Source organism: Drosophila erecta, unplaced genomic scaffold (assembly GCF_003286155.1).
Source record: "Drosophila erecta strain 14021-0224.00,06,07 unplaced genomic scaffold, DereRS2 tig00000000-arrow-pilon, whole genome shotgun sequence".
Taxonomy (NCBI): domain Eukaryota; kingdom Metazoa; phylum Arthropoda; class Insecta; order Diptera; family Drosophilidae; genus Drosophila; species Drosophila erecta.
The window spans coordinates 15,879,355-15,896,399 of record NW_020825194.1 but is presented as its reverse complement, the minus strand read 5'-3'; the positions used below and the strand labels follow the sequence as shown (position 1 = coordinate 15,896,399).

The following is a 17,045-nucleotide window of genomic DNA, read 5'->3' as shown; positions in this document are numbered from 1 at the left end:
ATGGCGGCATAATTTAAAATGAAATGTCTGCCAAAGCTCGGTAATATTTGGCCAAAAGGCGAATGGCAAACTGCGAAATGCAAAAGGGAACAAAGTAGCGCTCGTGACGAGCAATTTACTAGCGCTTTGTTGTTCAGCAGGCGGAAGATTTTAATGATGCCTCCAGAGTCTCGAGTCCCGGCATTTGGCATTTTGCATTTCCTGCAGCCACTGCTGATTTAAATTAATTACTGCTAAATTTGGCCTGGCGCAGACGCCGCTTAAATTGGCCAACTGGAACTTCGCAGAAAGTAAAGCTAGAAGTTGGTAAAATCGGGGTAATCGATACACGTTACTCGGGGCTCAGTGCTTGGTGCTTGGAGCTAGTGTCATAACGCCAGACGCGCTGAGAACAAAGCAAACAAAATTAATTTAATTTGCACACAGAGCTGGCTTTCGTGAGCGTGTCTGTGTGCGAGTGGCTGGGATTACGTTCCATGGAATTTAATGCAATTTAAAACGCATCAATTTTCTGTGTTGCTGCAGCGGACATTGTCATGTCCTCGCAAAGGCGGAGAAAGGATTTTCCATTTTCCCCACACGCACACATGCACACACGCACATATACGCACACATACGCGCACAAGCACGCTGCTGTTGGCAAATGCCATTTAAGCTGCAATAATAAAGCTGAATCACAGGATGCATCTGCATCCGCTTCCTTTCGATGTCCGTGTCGCTTTCTCCACCTAGCTGCCGCATTAACTTCTCACGCTTGCCTTTCGGTTATATATCCTTACGGATTTCTCGGCAATCACTTAATTAATGATAAATATTGCCGAGAGCCAAGCCGCCAAGGCCAACACGCAACTCCAATTCCACCAGTTCCCCCACGAAGCTGTCATCAAGTGTCCATCCCCCACAAAAGTCGGATAACAACTCAATTGGGCTAACCCAATTCCCCGAATATTCACTTGACCATGGTTCATTAGCCGAAGTATTTGGTTCGTTTCTCTCCATACTTTTCAGGTAAAATAGCTTTACGTTTCGACTTAAAGCAGCTTAACTTCGTTTGAGTTACTAACTGCCCAAAGAATTTATCGTTTCAGTAGTCCTGAATGCCCCGGTACTTTGCGTTGTTGCGCTTAACAACTTTGACTTGGTCAGAGAGTTCAGAAAATATTTTTGCGTTCCCTTCAGGATGCAAGAGGCTTCCAACGAAAATGTCCTGGCAGCCAGTTGTCTCAGTGTGAACAACAAATTATAATTATAGTCGCAGTTATAATGAAAAATTCAAATTATTTATAATATTAATAAATCAATTAGGCCGGTTTTATAAAAACAACTTTTAGCACTAGCAGAAATTTATTACGGTTCCGACCAAGAAGCACTCCGCTCCCATTAACAAATAATACAATTGTAACAAATATAAATATAAATACCACAAACCGCTCTTAGGTCAGTGATATTGCGGACCATATCAGTAATATGGCCAACACGCATCCCAACTGGAACCACCTGAGAAAAGTAATCTGAGCTCCGATCTTAGGGTACAGCATTGGCAGAAGCCTTAGCACACTGTAAAGGTCTCTCTCCTTGCTAGCTTCATGGATATTCGGTGGGGTACCATCTTCAGGATCGTTGACCGTGAACCAGCTGGGATACTCCGAGTCGCAGAGGTACAGTCCCGTCGGACGAGGCACTGCGCCCGGCTGGGCCGGCACATTACTGTCCTTCTGATGGGCATGGGGTCCCTCTCCATAGAAGGGCATGATGTCCTCGTACATGAGCAAATGGCGTAGACAGCGCGGACATCTCGGCATTGGAGTACCACTCAATTTGGGCCACAGGCAAGTCCAGCAAAACAAATGGCCACAGATGGTGACCACGCCACCACCCACATACTGGTGACACTCATTGCACATAAAGGGATCCAGATGCAAATTCCTGCGACGTCGACAGCCAGTCCTAGGCAAGTGAATCCATTTGACATCTTCGCCACTTTTTTTCTGCTGCTGCTGCTGGTTGACGTTTGCGTTTGCGTTGGACACATCTGTCGTACCTTTTGAAGTCACCTCACCTACTCAACTTGAAATTAATAATTTGACATTTAATTGAAATGTCTTACCTGGAAGGCCATGGCAAGGATTCTGGGCATCTCTATTCGCTGGCACTTCTTCTTCATTTATATCGCCATGATTTGGTTGATTATTTACACGATCAAAAGCCTCCATTTTGGATTGAATTTTTTTAGCTTCAAAACCAATGTTCCAGCTTAGATAAGTATATAATTGTGTCCGACATATTTGTGACAACTGATTCATAACAAACGTGACACTTCAGAATAGTTATACCCGTTACTCGTAGATTAAAAGGGGTATGCCAGATTTCTTAAAAAGTGTCTAACAGGCAGCAGGAAGCTTCTCCAACTCTATAAAATATGTACATTCTGGATCAGGATCAATAGCCAAGTCGATCTGGGTATTTCCGCCTGTCCATCCGTAGGAATGTCCGGATCTCGGAAGCTGTGAAAGCTTGAAAGTTGAGATTACACGTGCATGCTCTAGTGAAGCCTACTCCTTAGCTAACCACCGGGTATCTCATCGTCGAGAAACTTGATTATTGCGTTCTCTTGTTTTATCTCAAAATAGTATGGTAGATATAATTACGAAATAAATTAATCAAGTAAAATAACTAACTTGGTCTTAAAGCTTAAATTTTAAATTTTTTTGTATGGATTATGTAAATATCAATATTTAACATAGTTTATGCCACATTTTGTTTGGTTTTGCAGACAGTTAGTGATTTATATCAAAGCCAGTCCATCACTTGGCATGATGCCAATGGCAATTAGACAAAAGCTGTTGCCGTCCGTCCAAGGATCGCAAAATAGCGACCTACACACGCCGAGCAGTTGACAGTTCCGGAAAAACAGCGGAAAATCGAAATTCGAAGCATTCGCCAGATGTGTGACATATGGCGGCATAATTTATGCAAAAATTGAACCGGATAGTGAGTGGAAACTTCGCGGTCCGTTGCCGCTGAATTTAAATTCTGACAATTGTTTGCATTGTCCTGGCAGCACGTCTGCGGCATTGTTTAATCCCGATTTTTCGACATCGATGGGGGCCATCGACTGCTTGTTAATTGACCCACATTTGTGATCTGAGTACATAATTAAAAGAAAATAAAGCGCGGGCCATGCCAAATAAACCCGCCGACAGGCGTTCGCTCACATAACAATGACAATAATAATAAAAGTGAAGTTTCACAGCGAAATTACACACTCGAACAGAATTGAACACAGAACGATTACGCAGTGGTGTAAAATACCCTGTTCTTGTTCTGATTAAAAGCAAGTGAGAGTGTTGCGCGGTAAAATATAATTAAATTTAAGATTTTAAGAGCATCTATAAAATATTTTTAAAGTACTATAATTATATGGTTATGCGTACCAAAGTCTTTTCGAAACTTGTGGACACACGATGGCGCTTTTAATTTACCCAGTGAATTGACAACTAGGGGAAAATAATGCATATTAATAGCGACTTTTTGTCATTTTACCAACTGCCGACTGCCGACACTTATCAGGCATTAATAATTACGTGTTAATACGTGAAATATGATTAAATTTTTATCAGTTTACATGAATCACTTTCGCACGTTTGCGTGCGAACAAGGATATTTTATTGGCTTCATTTGGCGACGAACCGCAGAGAAACTGACGTTTGCCCAATCGGAATTACAATCGCAATGCCAGTGGTTCTGCGCCATTTGGCATCCTATATCCCTGTCCACAAAGCGAATCCCTTGGCCTGGCCATTTGCATGCTGTGACTGGAGGGGCGTAATACACTGCGTATACGCGATGGGGCCTCCCTGCGTATACGCAATAAAAAGTGGTAAGGCCAAGCGATGGCGCAAGGACAACCGCCTGCGCTGGCCATTAAATGCAACAATAAATTCGGCAGTTCAACTCCAGTCAACTTCGTTGGCATGCCCGAAATTTAATTAGTTGGCATTTAACATTAAGCATTTCCACTGGCGCCGCTGCTGTCATTGGGCTTTGTTTTCGTTTTGCTTTTTATGTTATTTTTCAGTTAATTAAACGCACGCCAACATCTCGCCAATCTAAATTGTGCGCAATTAAATTTGGAATTACTTTCAACTGAGTATTCTGCGTTGCTCTCGCCAGCGGCGCGGCAATAACTTAACTCGAAATTTTATTGTAAGCCCCTGCCTTGCCAACTGTCACTTTTGATGGGCAGCCATTGGAGCGTAATTAGGCTACTACAACACCCCTGAAAACCCCGCCCAAAATTCCAACCCCTTCCTCCTTGTGCTGAAAAGCTTACTTTAACTTTTCCGCCTCGGCAAGCCTTTAAGTTCTTGCCTAACTTCGTTTGTCTGCTGCTGGAAATTGCACTGTCTGCCGTATTCATTATGCAAAATGCAATGGTACACAAACCGATGTGAAGAGGCTGCTTGTCTTCCTTATGAGTTTCACTGCTCATTCTTATCTTGGCCCGAATGGTATTTTTTGGGCGCTGATGGTGCCCAAGCACTCACACATCCAATGCATCCGTCTGAAGGCATCTCTCACAATCGAGAAAAAATGTACACAACATTTTTGTATACTATCGTGTTGGATATTAAGTTTTTGAATGATACCAAATCTCCTATAAATAATACTATTTATTTCTAAAATCCAGAACGACTAAAGATCTTTGAAGGCCATATAATTTATTCTATCCTATTTAGTAACATTTACAACATTGAACTACAAAAATACATAAGTATTCTCAAGTGTGCTGCCATTACATTTATAGGCATTCCTTGAGGTCAGGGCATGCACACTGCGACTTGGGTAAACAATGGCAGAGATTCTCTTCTATATATTTTCCATATCACCTGTGAAGAAAGCACACAGACAGAATCGGTGTGTCATGGGTGAAAAAAATAAAGGAGGTGAGCAGTTCGTGTCTGTCTGTGCCAAACGACGTACGAGTGCAATATTTATATTATTGCAGCTGCGGCGCCACATTGCAGCGACATGAAATGCTTGGCGCTGCATGAAAACCAAAATTAATGTGCACTCCCACGGGAATGAGGATGAGTTTATTGCTTTTGCGACTCGAGGTTTCGCACCCTGTCCCGTTGGCGTCTCCTTCTCGTCTGGATGATGGTCACAATGAGTATCACCATGATCACGACCAGGAGCGCTACGCAAATGGCCGACATGCTCAGGCTGACCGATTTGGAGGCCGTTGCAAAGCTGCTAAAGAGGAAAACCAGCTCCATGGAATCTCCTAGTTTTGCAAATGAAAAGGCCTTTAGGAAAAAATAGGTAGAACAGCAGTTAGATAGTATCATAATCAAAATCATGGCCAACAGCTGCAAAAATTGGATATTTAAATGTGCCAAATTAGACTACACCGCCATTTGCACGAGCACCCACCACCAAACGCATATGCAGACGAGTCCTGGAATAATTCGAGTGGTACAACCAGGTGCTCAGGGCGTAAATCAGGCAAATGTAGGCGGTTCCCACGCAGACCACCTGCTGGGCCAGCTGCTCATAACTGACGTGGAGGGGCAGGACGTTCCCAAACACCGACGCGTTCAGCACGGAAATGATCTGCGGAGCAGATGGGAGAGGGGAGTCACAAGGTCAGGTATTAGATAGCACTCAGGTGCAACTAACCGCCGTAAGGAATAGCAATAACGATACGATTTCCTTGCGAGAGAGTAACATAATGGGCCTTAAACTGGTAATTTAAAAATACTGCAGAAGTTACTGATATTTAACTCAAGGTTTGCTAGGTAATTTTCTAACACTCGGAGTTTGCATTGTATTATTTGAACGGAATATATTACATACAGCTCCACGATAATGGAGTAATTTCAGATGCATCGCTTTGATGAATTGCCAATTCCTTGCTATTGTAGCTCAGGCATCACTTCATATCCTTTCGAGCAAGGTCGTGTTCCCGTCTGCCTAGATTGCCGGCCTATTTGATGAGCGCAAAATCATCGAGAACAAATTGAAATTTGCACCCGTCGTGGAAGCTTATCTGTGCCACGCAGGCACTTGCAATGCCACCCATTCCACGCAAATGGGAGCGGCAGGCAGCCGGCGCTAATTCATCAACAGTAAAGGCAATTTAGATACTCATCTACCGGATATCGACAGCCAGGCAGCCGGCAGAGGGCAGAAGGCACAAGGCACAAGGCAGCCATGTAAGCAGATACCCTCGTCCTGTTCCGAGGACTCTAACCCATCCATTCCTGCGGCTGCGGCTGCGAGCAGCGCGGAGCGTTCTGCAGACAGGGTTTCATAAAATATTGATGGACGTGAAGTTGGCAGCGCATACTCGCTTCCTGTTCCGTGTCTGTCGCAGCCATAAATAATTTGCTGTAAATGCAATCGTGGGGTTACATGGGGCATGGCATGGTCTACGCTGTGGCTCGAAGTGGGCGCCTTTCTGTTGCCAGTGGGTGGAGGTTGGCGCTGTGAGCGGTGGTCAGTGGGTGGTGGGTGGTGGATGGACGTTGGGGGATGTTGTACGATGCTAATGGCAAGGCGCACGGTGCGAAAGTGTTTCGTATGAATTATTCGCCGGCAGCCAATTTGGAGTCACGTTTGCCGGCACAATTGAAACTGAAGACCGACCATCGAACCAGCGAACCGGCGAACCACCGGCCATAATGCCAATCCAGTGCTGGCCATAGCGGATAAAAATAGCTAAATGTAGAAAACTATAATCATCTGTAATATTAATATTAATATTTTGAAACATACACGTACACGTGTTTACTACAAATAATTTGGCCAATTTGGATAGCATACAATTTGAGATATACACATTACTTTAAAGAATTATATGGATTTGGACAACTAAATATCCTTGATGTGCATCTCAGAAATAGCTAACAGCTAAGAAAATCTCTCCAACAACACTGCCTTCCTGTTGCGAACCGCCTGTCGAAATGGTGTAATTTGTTATGTCTGCCACTGTAGCCGACCATGTCTATCTTCGGGCCGGGCTGCTTTTTAATAGCCATTCTCCTGTTGGTCGACTGTTGCTCGGCGGTTGTTGTGCCTTTATCGCCGGACTGCCTCCATTCCCCGCCGCCTGCTCCTGCCCCTGATCCTGAGTTGCTGCTGCGCCGGCAGGGTAATGTGTATTTAATGACGCCATCTCATGTACAATGCCCGTATCCGTTCTACCATGATCCTGGCCTTGTCGACGGACACCGGGTGTCCTCCAGCGCCTAATGTCCAGTGACCGCAGCCATCTGCAGGATAATGCCCCGGCTCCTGGTCGACGGGTGCCAATAAAGCTGCGCCCGTTGGCAGGCATTTCAATTTCGTGCCTGCCCTGCTTTTTTCAATATTTTTAAACGGCAGCCATAAAACGTGAGCGGTAATGTGCGGACAAGGCTGTTTAATTGTACCCCTGCCCTTAGGACAATCAGCTACTGTTTGTCTCAGATTATGATGGTAAGGCTCTCGATGTGTTTAAACAATAATTGAATTTAGGTCCGTTGTCTAAACAATAGAAGCCGAGCAAAACAATGCAAATGTAGGAAGCAAGTGCACTGGAAATCTAGTTTTGCATGTACGAGTATGCATCCCAAAAATTCTTGAAAATAATCTGCAAGAAATTATGAAGAAAGGGTACATGAAAAGCATACTTCTAAACACAACGACTTTATCTAGTGATCTTTGTTTTCTACTCTAAGACCACACATTATCAGAATCTAGTTATTCCCCCTCCGAATTTCATCCACAACGTATTTATTTGGGTACATTATATTATATATTATCTTTACAACCGCACAGGGCAACGATGAGTCTAAGGGATCTCAATCTGACTAAGGAGCAGATGCTAAAGCTTCAGCAGTTACTGGCAGAGGAAATAAAGGACGAAAGCCAGCAGGATCAGAAGGAGCCATCGAAGGAAAGGGGCATAGCCAAGGCTCTGGATAATGTGCAAGTCTATGTGGAGGCTGGTAAGACGGAGGCTTTTGTCCAGCTAAAGCAACCGAAATTACACAAATTTGAGATTACATCAAATGCAGTGGCCTCTGGAGCTTCGGAATCGAATACGTTCCAGCGCGCAGACGCCAAGGAAATTGATCGCTGGAAATCGGACAATGTGATCAAGTTCGATTGCATTTCAGACGAGTACCGCGAGCAATTAGGCCAAATTCAAACCGACGAAAGTACTGGCGAAACGTACATGCTCGTGCCCATGGATATAAACATACTCATCGACCAGACCGAACTAACTCCTGAGGCTTCCACAAAGCGGATCACCGAAGAGGAAGCCTACAAGCTGGCGGAGGAAGCTGGACACACCATCTATATGCACCACAAACACGAGGGGCATCCTTGCAAGCTGCCGCAGGCTGGTCTGAATCTGAATCCTCAAGCTAATCAGGCCAACTACGACTACCACGTGCACACTTTCGAGGTGCCCAGATTGAGTTTTCCCTTTGAACTGAAGTTTGGCCCTGATGAGGAGGCTGGAAAAGTGCTTAAATCAGACGAGGTCCCGGAAGATCCAGATCATGATGCGGATGTGGAAGTGCGGGCAGCTACCAAGCTTCAAGATTTAAAGGAATAAGGGCATCTTGCTCATCAACGTCATTAAGGAAACCATTTAGAGCAACAAAATTACTAACTAATTTTCCAAGTTTGGTCCCTCTCTTAGACTAAATCTTGTCTTAAATATTAAATATTTGATTAAATTAAATGCAAGTTATACGAATGAAAGAGCATTCTCCTTTTTTCAGTGTAGGCACACACATTTCATGCAAGCACATGTGCTGCATATTAATTAATTCGCCAGACACGATCTAACCGATCCAATAACCGTTCGAATGGCTGTTGCAGTAATAATAATGCGCTTAAAAGGGGTTGGTAAGTGCCCTGCGTGTTCAAATGCATAACCAAGTGACACTTCCTCTCAAACAATTGCACCTAATTGCAGACACTTGATCTTAGTTGCACATCAATGACCGCCCACCCAATTAACTCCCCGATATCGTACTTATATACATTGCAATGCAATGCAATGTCGTTCCCTGTTCAATACAATTTCCATTCAGCTTGCAGCAGAGCAAAGAGAATATGATAAGAAGCAATGGGAAATTTGCATAAAGCTTTTAGCCTAACGACGCGACATTTGCTTTTTATGTGATTCATGGACCACCCTCACTTTATGTTCATTCTTTTTCATTTTCATCCCAGAATGCAACAGCTCCCAACTTCCGCACAATTATTCAGCAATTTTAAGCACAACAATCGGTCGGCAGATGGGGTCGAGTCAGGATCTGGCGCAGATCTGGTTGCATGCCTGATTGCCTGGGGGCCAAAATGCTGGGTCCTTCGATTCCGACATCGACTTGGTCGCTTAAGCAGATTGAAACAATCTCCGGGGTGGGTAAGAGCTTATAGAGGGTTTTCTTTGGCTTTTAACTTTCGCCGCGACTGCCATTATTATTATTCTCCGCCGTCTGCCTGCAACTGTCAGTTGGGTAATTTATAATGAAGTTTCCTTATTGACAGTGGCAGCTTCCCTTCGAATTTCTGGCTCCCGATTCTCGATTCGCACTTCCGCTGCAGCGATTCTCCTGCAGTTGGGCATAAATTATGGATGCCTCTATATAATATATCGCCATAAATTGCTTGTCAAGTCGCGAGTCGACAGGCGAGCTAACTAAGATGCCGATGCCGGCAAACAAATAACAATCAAAATCACTTTTCGACCCCAAGTCGATTTATTTATATGGGACGAAATCTCGGCACTGAGGCCTTAATCGCTGAGGCCAGCCGCATCATGAGATCGTCAATCGATTTGATTTATTGCTGTTTTATTTGCGCATATCCTTATTTGCCTTGGCCGCAAACTTCGAACCCCAATCACGGCCGAGGCTATTTTATTGTTCGATAGCTTATCAAGCAAAGGCAAAGGCGAGCGCCTTGGAGGCCGGAAAATATCATAATTTTCGCAGGACACGCTGGCCTCTGTTTGTGTTTGTGCTGGTTTTGCCTGTCACAATGCCGTGCAAGGCATAAATCTGAATTAAAAGCCATTTTGAGCGGCTCGCAAGGAGTAGCTGGGCGGAGAAAATGTTTATATTCAGCACATTGTCACTTGTTGTGGCCTCTTTCTTGGACTCAACTGAACTTAACTCAACTGCGGGCCAGAAATTCCGCCGGGAATCGCTGCTCAGTGGCCCGGGCAAATAAATATTAATCATTGTGTAATAATTTTCTGCTGTCAGCTAAATTCAAGCAAAGTATTCATAATCCACAAGTAAGAACCGCTTTTGACAAATCGCTTTGCGGGCCACTCGTATAAATATTTATATTTGTATTCTTGTTGGCCGGCAGTTGAAATGCTTTTAAGGTGGCCGAGAGCTGGGCGCAGTTGCTGATTTGATTTTTTCTGCGATGTTTCCATTTGTTTTCTCGCCAACTTTCGGCAACTGTAAATCAGTTTGAGATCCTTTGATGTGTGTTTCGGGCTTGGGTTCCCAGAAACGAGATTGCAATAATCAAAATGTAATAAACAGAGGCTCTCACACATCCGCTTTCAACTGCTCGGGTCAAAACCAAAATGTTCTTTATGCACGGGTCCTTTGTACGTGATTGTGTGAGTGTGGGACCTTCTCATCTTGTCCTTTGTGTGTGGGGCTCTCAGTATTCGATGCACGTAACGCATTGTTTGAATTTCATGGCGACTTTATGAGTTTTGTAATCAGGTTTGTGAGCAAACAGACCCAAAAACACACACACGCAGCCTCGTACTCACGTGTTAACCTGCACATAAATATTGTTTCTGGTCGTGGGCTTTCCGATTCTCAGATGTGGGTGTGTTGACAAGCCGGCCGAGCAGCCAACCGCCCGTTAATGCTAATGAAACCCAAAGTTTGGGCTCCTTTGCTCGCCTATTAAGCCATTTTGTGGTCTGCAAAATCCACTTAAAACGTCTGGCGGCAACAAAATATTTTATTGCATATTTTTGTGCGCAGACATTACCTGCACCTCTGCCTCAACAATCGGTAAAAATGCTCAACAATGTGATTTATACACGCTGGAAGCACTTAAAACTAGACACACTCTCTCACAATAGACTGGCCACGCCTCCGGAACGCCCCTTTTGTTGTTTGCTGGCACTTTTGGAGCTCTTCCAAGGCTTAGAGCTTAGTCAGCACACGTGGAAAAATAGAAATCAGATAAATTTTCTTTTTCTAAATATTAAAATAAACTTAATGATACAAAGTTTCAATTTCATTTTAGGTATTACATTAATCGTACCAAAAGTTCTTTTACATTTCCAAAATGTCATTAATTAGTCCCCTAAGCAGATTTTTTCATTGTAGAATAATCTCCTCGTTATCCTTGGTTTTTTTCTCGGTGATATGCTATTGTCTGGTTGCCAAACAAAAGCCTCTCTGCAGTTGATGACTAGAAATTAACTAAGCAGCAGCAACAATGTTGCCAAGACCGAAACAATGGAGCTTTCTCAAAGACCGGAGGACCCGCCTCCAACACCAAAAGCAAACAAGTAGTATTTCCAACCCCTCGGTTTGCATGTCTGGCTATCGGCTGTCCACTCCGGAGCATTAAATAAATATTTGCCATGCTCTGCAGGAATTTTGAGACCCCAAGCCCAAGAAACACATCCCTGCCTGCCAGCCCGTCCGACTGGGAAAAAATATTCTAAATATCATATCATCAGCATTTTCCGATGGAGTCTCGCCCTGGTTGCCATGGGGCCATGCGGTTTCGGGGGCTGGGATCGTCCAGTGTTTACCATTTATTTTTTGATTTGGGTATTTAAGGTGTGGATGGATGGGCACAGGCGGGCGTGCGTGTCCTGAAGAGTGTCGCAGTGTGAGTGCGGTAGGTTGAGTATGTGTGTGTGTGTGGGCGGTTGTGTAGGCAGCAGTGTTGACAACTTAAGTGGAATTTTGCTTGCTCGAGCGTTGCAAGCATTAGCTTTTATCAAATCACATTAATATTATCTGAAGGACAGTTATTAGTTGGGTTAGAAGGAGACCCATCCTACATTATACATAAGAAAAGCACTTTTTACTTCAATATTTAAAATTATATTCATTGCTCGCCAAGACATCAATACTAATTTAAGTCTTCTTACGAACGTGGTGGTCGTACAGAATAATGAAACCATATAGATTCGACTTGATCATAGAGCGTCTAACGTTGCTGGAGAAGGGGTTCTTCTTGGTGGTAACGGGTATGTTCTTGTGATCACCCTTGTGAGCAAACATAAGACCATATTCCGGATGAGCAACCACCGTATAATTGTCATTGTCATTCGAAAAAATCTTCCTGGTCTTCCAGTCGTAGAAGACTATATCACTCGGCTGGGGCTTCAACAACTTCCGCTCCTCGAAAACTGCCCTCCAGTCGACTGCATTTGGTCCCTTGAAGCGGTAGTTACGCAGACTGGCCTCAAAGTCAATGTAGCCGGACTTGGAGAACCCACTTCGTCCGCTTATTTCCAAAAAGATAATGGTCTGCATGGGGAGATTTTCTATTATAAATATAAAATATTTCCTTACGTATTTACCGATATCTCCTGCTGGACATTGCCATGTTCGCGATCGGCCAAGGCCCAAAGTGCTGGGTCGGTTCCTTTGAAGTACTGACTGTAGTATATCTGGGCAGAAACCGTTGGGTTCAGGAGCTGTTCCACCTGTTTCTTCACGTTCAGGAATTCGTCCTCTTCGTAGAAAGAGCGGTGCTCCCGATAGCCGAGTTTTGTGAGAGTGATGACTGTTTTGTGGAAAGGTAAGTATCGAAAGTCCTCGACGGTCGTGAAGGAGTGCAGATACTCCTGGTAGTTGTTAAACTTGGCAATGCTGAAGTCTGTCATGATGACCAAATATTTCACAACCTATTGTGTTTCTACAAAAGTGTATTCTCTGTATTAAATCATCTGTATCTCTGATTTAACAACGCCGGACTGCTAGGTGTGCACTAAAGTACATTATGAATAATGGTTTCTACTCTGTCAATTAGCTTAATATATGAGCCAAAACAACCACGAATTATGAACATCGGCTGTTCCAAAGAACACATGGAACAAGGCCACTGTTATACATAAATTCTAAAGTTTCCTAGAAATAAGCATATCTAAAGCTTTTAAAATGCAGAAATCCGATAAATATTTTTGACAAAACTAAAAATAAATGTCTTAATATATATTTATTTAGACCTACTTATACTCATCTCGTCTAGGAATTATTTGGAATTAATTAAATTAATTTGTTGTAAAGCACGTATACAAACTATTAGCATACTATACTCAGGCCCATCCATAGTTTGCTTTTGTTACGGTGGCTTCAGCACGTTCAGTCCGAAACCGCAAATATTAACATAGTTTAAATAATCCGTATCATGAATACGTCGATTTTGTGGAATTTTTTAATAAATTTCGTACAACGCTCTCTGTGGCGACTTTTCATTTGGCGCATTATCCAAATACCGCAATGGGCAAAAATATGCATTTATTCATTTATTTTATTTGTCTTTCTCGTCGAGCGTGTTTAAAAGAGGGTTGGCGTCCGAAAATTCCATGCAGCCAAAAACATGTTCACTTCTAAAAGTCCCATGCCACTCAGAAGACGTCTTCAGTGGTGAAAATATTAAAACCATTCTCGGCATTCCCCATTTGATATACGCAGATGCCTATGTGGATTATTTGGACAGAATTCGTGGCTGGGTTCAGCAACCTGCAGTACCGTCATTTATATTTATCAACACTTTCGCCAGTGACGTAATTTCCTGTTCGGCACGCACAAATAAACAATCGTGCAGCTGACATAACAAAACAAAAACGGCCGACGCGTGCTCAAAATTTGGAAGCGAAATAATTAACTTGAATGCTAATTAGTTGAATTATCAATGAGATGCTCAGTAAATCCGCCACTAGTATTTATTGACATTAAATCGCCGTAATGTCAGAGGGGGCGTGGCAGTGAATGTTTATGGCCCAGTGGGCTTTGTTCGTGATAACCAGAATGTGTTTTAGCCGCATAAATCCTCATTCAGGCGATGGGCTTTGCCAGGCATTTAAATATATCAAGTGGCAGGACGGCCCAGATACTCACTATTATTTACATGGCCCCCATCAACAACTGCAATATCAGCAAGTTGTCCTCGGCGTATGTAATTTAAGACCACGGCATAAATCATCAGGACACCCGCTCAGACAATTTTGTAAAACACTCCGAGTGTCCCTGCCTTTCCTTTCCATTCTGCTCCTTTCGTCTCCTTAGCTGACTGGGCATGTGTTGAATAAATTTATTGTTGTGCATAATGCTGGCCAAGATCGCAAGCGTAAAAAATTGCCATTATGAATATGAAGTGCATTGCGTTTAAGGATGCAAGACGACTGTTCATACGCGGAAACGGGAGAGTGTGAATGATGGCGGCGTTTAAGGACGCGTTGCATCAGCAGTCGCAGCCCGTAATTATGAATATTAATTGCAGGGTAAGCGCCGAAAGTGCCAGCCGCAGGATGAAGGCGTGACCCTGTGAGGCTATGCAAATATACGCAAAACTAATGGTGCAAAAACGGAGTCCATGAATAAATCACAGAAGATTAGGTCCCAAATGATGTGAAAAGGGATAAGGCCGCAAAAGTGTCCATCTCACCAAAAAACAGACGCACACACGCACACATTCAAAACACAAGTGAACCTAAACAAATAAGACCAAAAAGTATTGGCAGAGAAAAGGATACGACCAGAGCAAGCACAGAGTTCATATCAGCCTAAATGCAAGTCTTCATTAAATTTGCATATGTCGATATTTTGGGGCTTGCCACATGTCCCTGCAAAAGCCCAACAAGTTTCAGCTGCAGAGTATTTGTGGAAAATATGCCAATGTCTGAACAGCTGACAAGGTTTCATACGATGGATTCAAGTCGTCAGTCCAATTAAGATTCCTATACACTTCCTCATATCCTTTACATGGCTGCCTATAAATGTGTTTTACCAATCCAATTATTCTATAAAGTATTTAACAACAAGCCATTTCGGTTGCTCAAAATAAATCCAAGAATTTCAAATCGAAGGACATCAGGGCAAAGTCGTATTCGAATTTCACGGAATTCGGTTTACGGGTATATTGAATTTTAGTCTTCTACTTGCAGGGCTGGCTGGATTTTGTGTAATTATTTGCCATGTGCGTCGGAAAACTTTGCCATTTTTGTGAACGAGTGCACTTCAAAGTTTATGCGCCAAGTGTTACATGGCGTATACGTAATTTTTCATTTCGGAGCCAGATTCAAGGCACTCACAGTATGTCTGTATCTCCTCGCTCTGGTCTGTCATGTTTTACATGGCCCTGTGCGTGTGTGTAGTTTTGAGTGCTCTTTGCTCGTGCCCTGTTGATGTTTAGTTTTTAGACAAGCCGGCAAATATATTCGAATTTTATGCAAATTTTAATTGCTTTACTTTGCGATGGAAATTTACGACCGCAGCCGTGGCAAAATAAAAAATAAAAGCGGAAAAGAGGACTTCAGTGTGGAGGATCATCTGCATAAATATTTTAGTGGTGCTAAAATAAATAATAGCCATTCTCGGTGGTTAATTCTCGACGTTGTCGGCAATTAGCCAAGGAGTCAATGGGGCATCCGGAAAAAAAGACCATCGCACTCAAGAGGTTTTATAGCCCATCTCAGATTTTGCTCGGCAAGATGAAGAGCTTTTCTCGCACAAGCTCGCCAACAGACCAAAACGACTTGCGAAAAGTTCGAAATTAATTCGCAGAAATCACTCAAAAGGATTTTCAGCAGCTCAGCAACACATGTGTCCATTCGGCTTTGTTTCCGCAGCATTTCAGGCATTTTTATGTGTCCTCCAGCAATATTAAACAGTTGACTTGCTAGACAATTGACCCAGCTGAGTTTTTTATTTAATTTCCTCAGTCAGACTTCAAAGCTTTTTTAATGCCCATCTAATGGTTGACCATGGCATTTTTATCGTTCCCAGCTTGGACAGTTTGTTAATTTGAATTTGCTTTTTTTATATTTATATTATGTGTACTTCCTGGGAAATGAATATAACAAATGTAAACTTAATTCTTTACGAATATGTATAACAAATTAACATAACTTCTATATCCTCTGAATTGCACAAGAGAAATGCTTATGAGCATACATTTTTTATTAAGAAAACGTGGGTAGTATCAGCTTATTACAAATGTTGTTATTCTTTTTAATATCATTTTAATCTTTTACGACTCGCAATATTGAAATAACATATTGTATCGGGCTGGTCTAGAGTCCCAGGTCTGGACTTTTGGGGCGTTTCCCTGCAGTTGTTACTTTTTACGAGCATCAATTTCTGCCACATTGACATAAATGTGCATAATAACCGAAATGCTTTTTACATTTCCGCTGCAAAGGAAGTCATAAATAAGCCAAACGCTGACGGGGCAGTCAAGCCCGGCGTCTTCGCTGTCCGGCGTTATCCGGAAAAGGGGCGTGTCCCCGCCCATAGACGCCCATTGTGCTGCATCTGCGTCGCCACGTTGGGCGCAAATCAAGTTATTACGGCCCATGGCTGGACTTTGCCACTGCGTCACATATGGCGAGCATAAATAGTACCCATCCGCCCCGTTGGCCGGCTGACTGGCTGAATGGGTAACCGGCTAACTGGCTGGCTGGCTGGCTGGCTACAAACTTTCTTTATGCGCTTTCCATGAACATTTCGTGGCAGGTTTATGTATTTAATGGACTTTGCACAACTTTCTTTTGCTTTCTTTGGTCATTTACGGACGGGCCCTTTCTTTTTGGCAACTGAAAGGGCGTCTGCATCGCAAGTTTGGAAAGGCTCGGTTTGGACGCATTACGTCCATTGGCAAAGTTTTTCGACGCCAGCACTTACAACCGCTTCAGCGTCCATTTTGATTATTAGCCGGATAAACCCACACAATAACAGAATGCGTAGGATTTTATGTTCAATTATTTTTATCGCCTGCACAGCACATTCGCATTATTCGCGGCGCCACAACAT

The 17,045-nt window shown here is 43.2% G+C and overlaps 4 protein-coding genes across 4 annotated transcripts; 1 reads left to right on the top strand and 3 right to left on the bottom strand.

Moving 5' to 3' along the window:
- Positions 1–1,433: 1,433 nt before the first annotated feature.
- Positions 1,434–2,289, bottom strand: LOC6553659. The gene is made up of 2 exons (XM_001980272.2): positions 2,108–2,289; positions 1,434–2,059 (listed from the first exon to the last, which is right to left on the bottom strand). Exons 1-2 carry the CDS (start codon positions 2,211–2,213, stop codon positions 1,434–1,436), a joined length of 732 nt encoding a protein of 243 aa, XP_001980308.1. The 5' UTR covers positions 2,214–2,289.
- A 2,663-nt stretch (positions 2,290–4,952) lies between these two features.
- On the bottom strand, positions 4,953–5,791 carry LOC6553660. The gene is made up of 3 exons (XM_001980273.3): positions 5,683–5,791; positions 5,437–5,616; positions 4,953–5,372 (listed from the first exon to the last, which is right to left on the bottom strand). Exons 1-3 carry the CDS (start codon positions 5,731–5,733, stop codon positions 5,097–5,099), a joined length of 507 nt encoding a protein of 168 aa, XP_001980309.1. The 5' UTR covers positions 5,734–5,791; the 3' UTR covers positions 4,953–5,096.
- Positions 5,792–7,737: 1,946 nt separating this feature from the next.
- On the top strand, positions 7,738–8,735 carry LOC6553661. The gene has a single exon (XM_001980274.3). The coding sequence runs from the start codon at positions 7,832–7,834 to the stop codon at positions 8,609–8,611; it is 780 nt and encodes a 259-aa protein (XP_001980310.1). The 5' UTR covers positions 7,738–7,831; the 3' UTR covers positions 8,612–8,735.
- Positions 8,736–12,090: 3,355 nt separating this feature from the next.
- Positions 12,091–12,976, bottom strand: LOC6553628 (cilia- and flagella-associated protein 299). The gene is made up of 2 exons (XM_001980275.3): positions 12,590–12,976; positions 12,091–12,536 (listed from the first exon to the last, which is right to left on the bottom strand). Exons 1-2 carry the CDS (start codon positions 12,893–12,895, stop codon positions 12,141–12,143), a joined length of 702 nt encoding a protein of 233 aa, XP_001980311.1. The 5' UTR covers positions 12,896–12,976; the 3' UTR covers positions 12,091–12,140.
- Between the last annotated feature and the right edge of the window lie 4,069 nt (positions 12,977–17,045).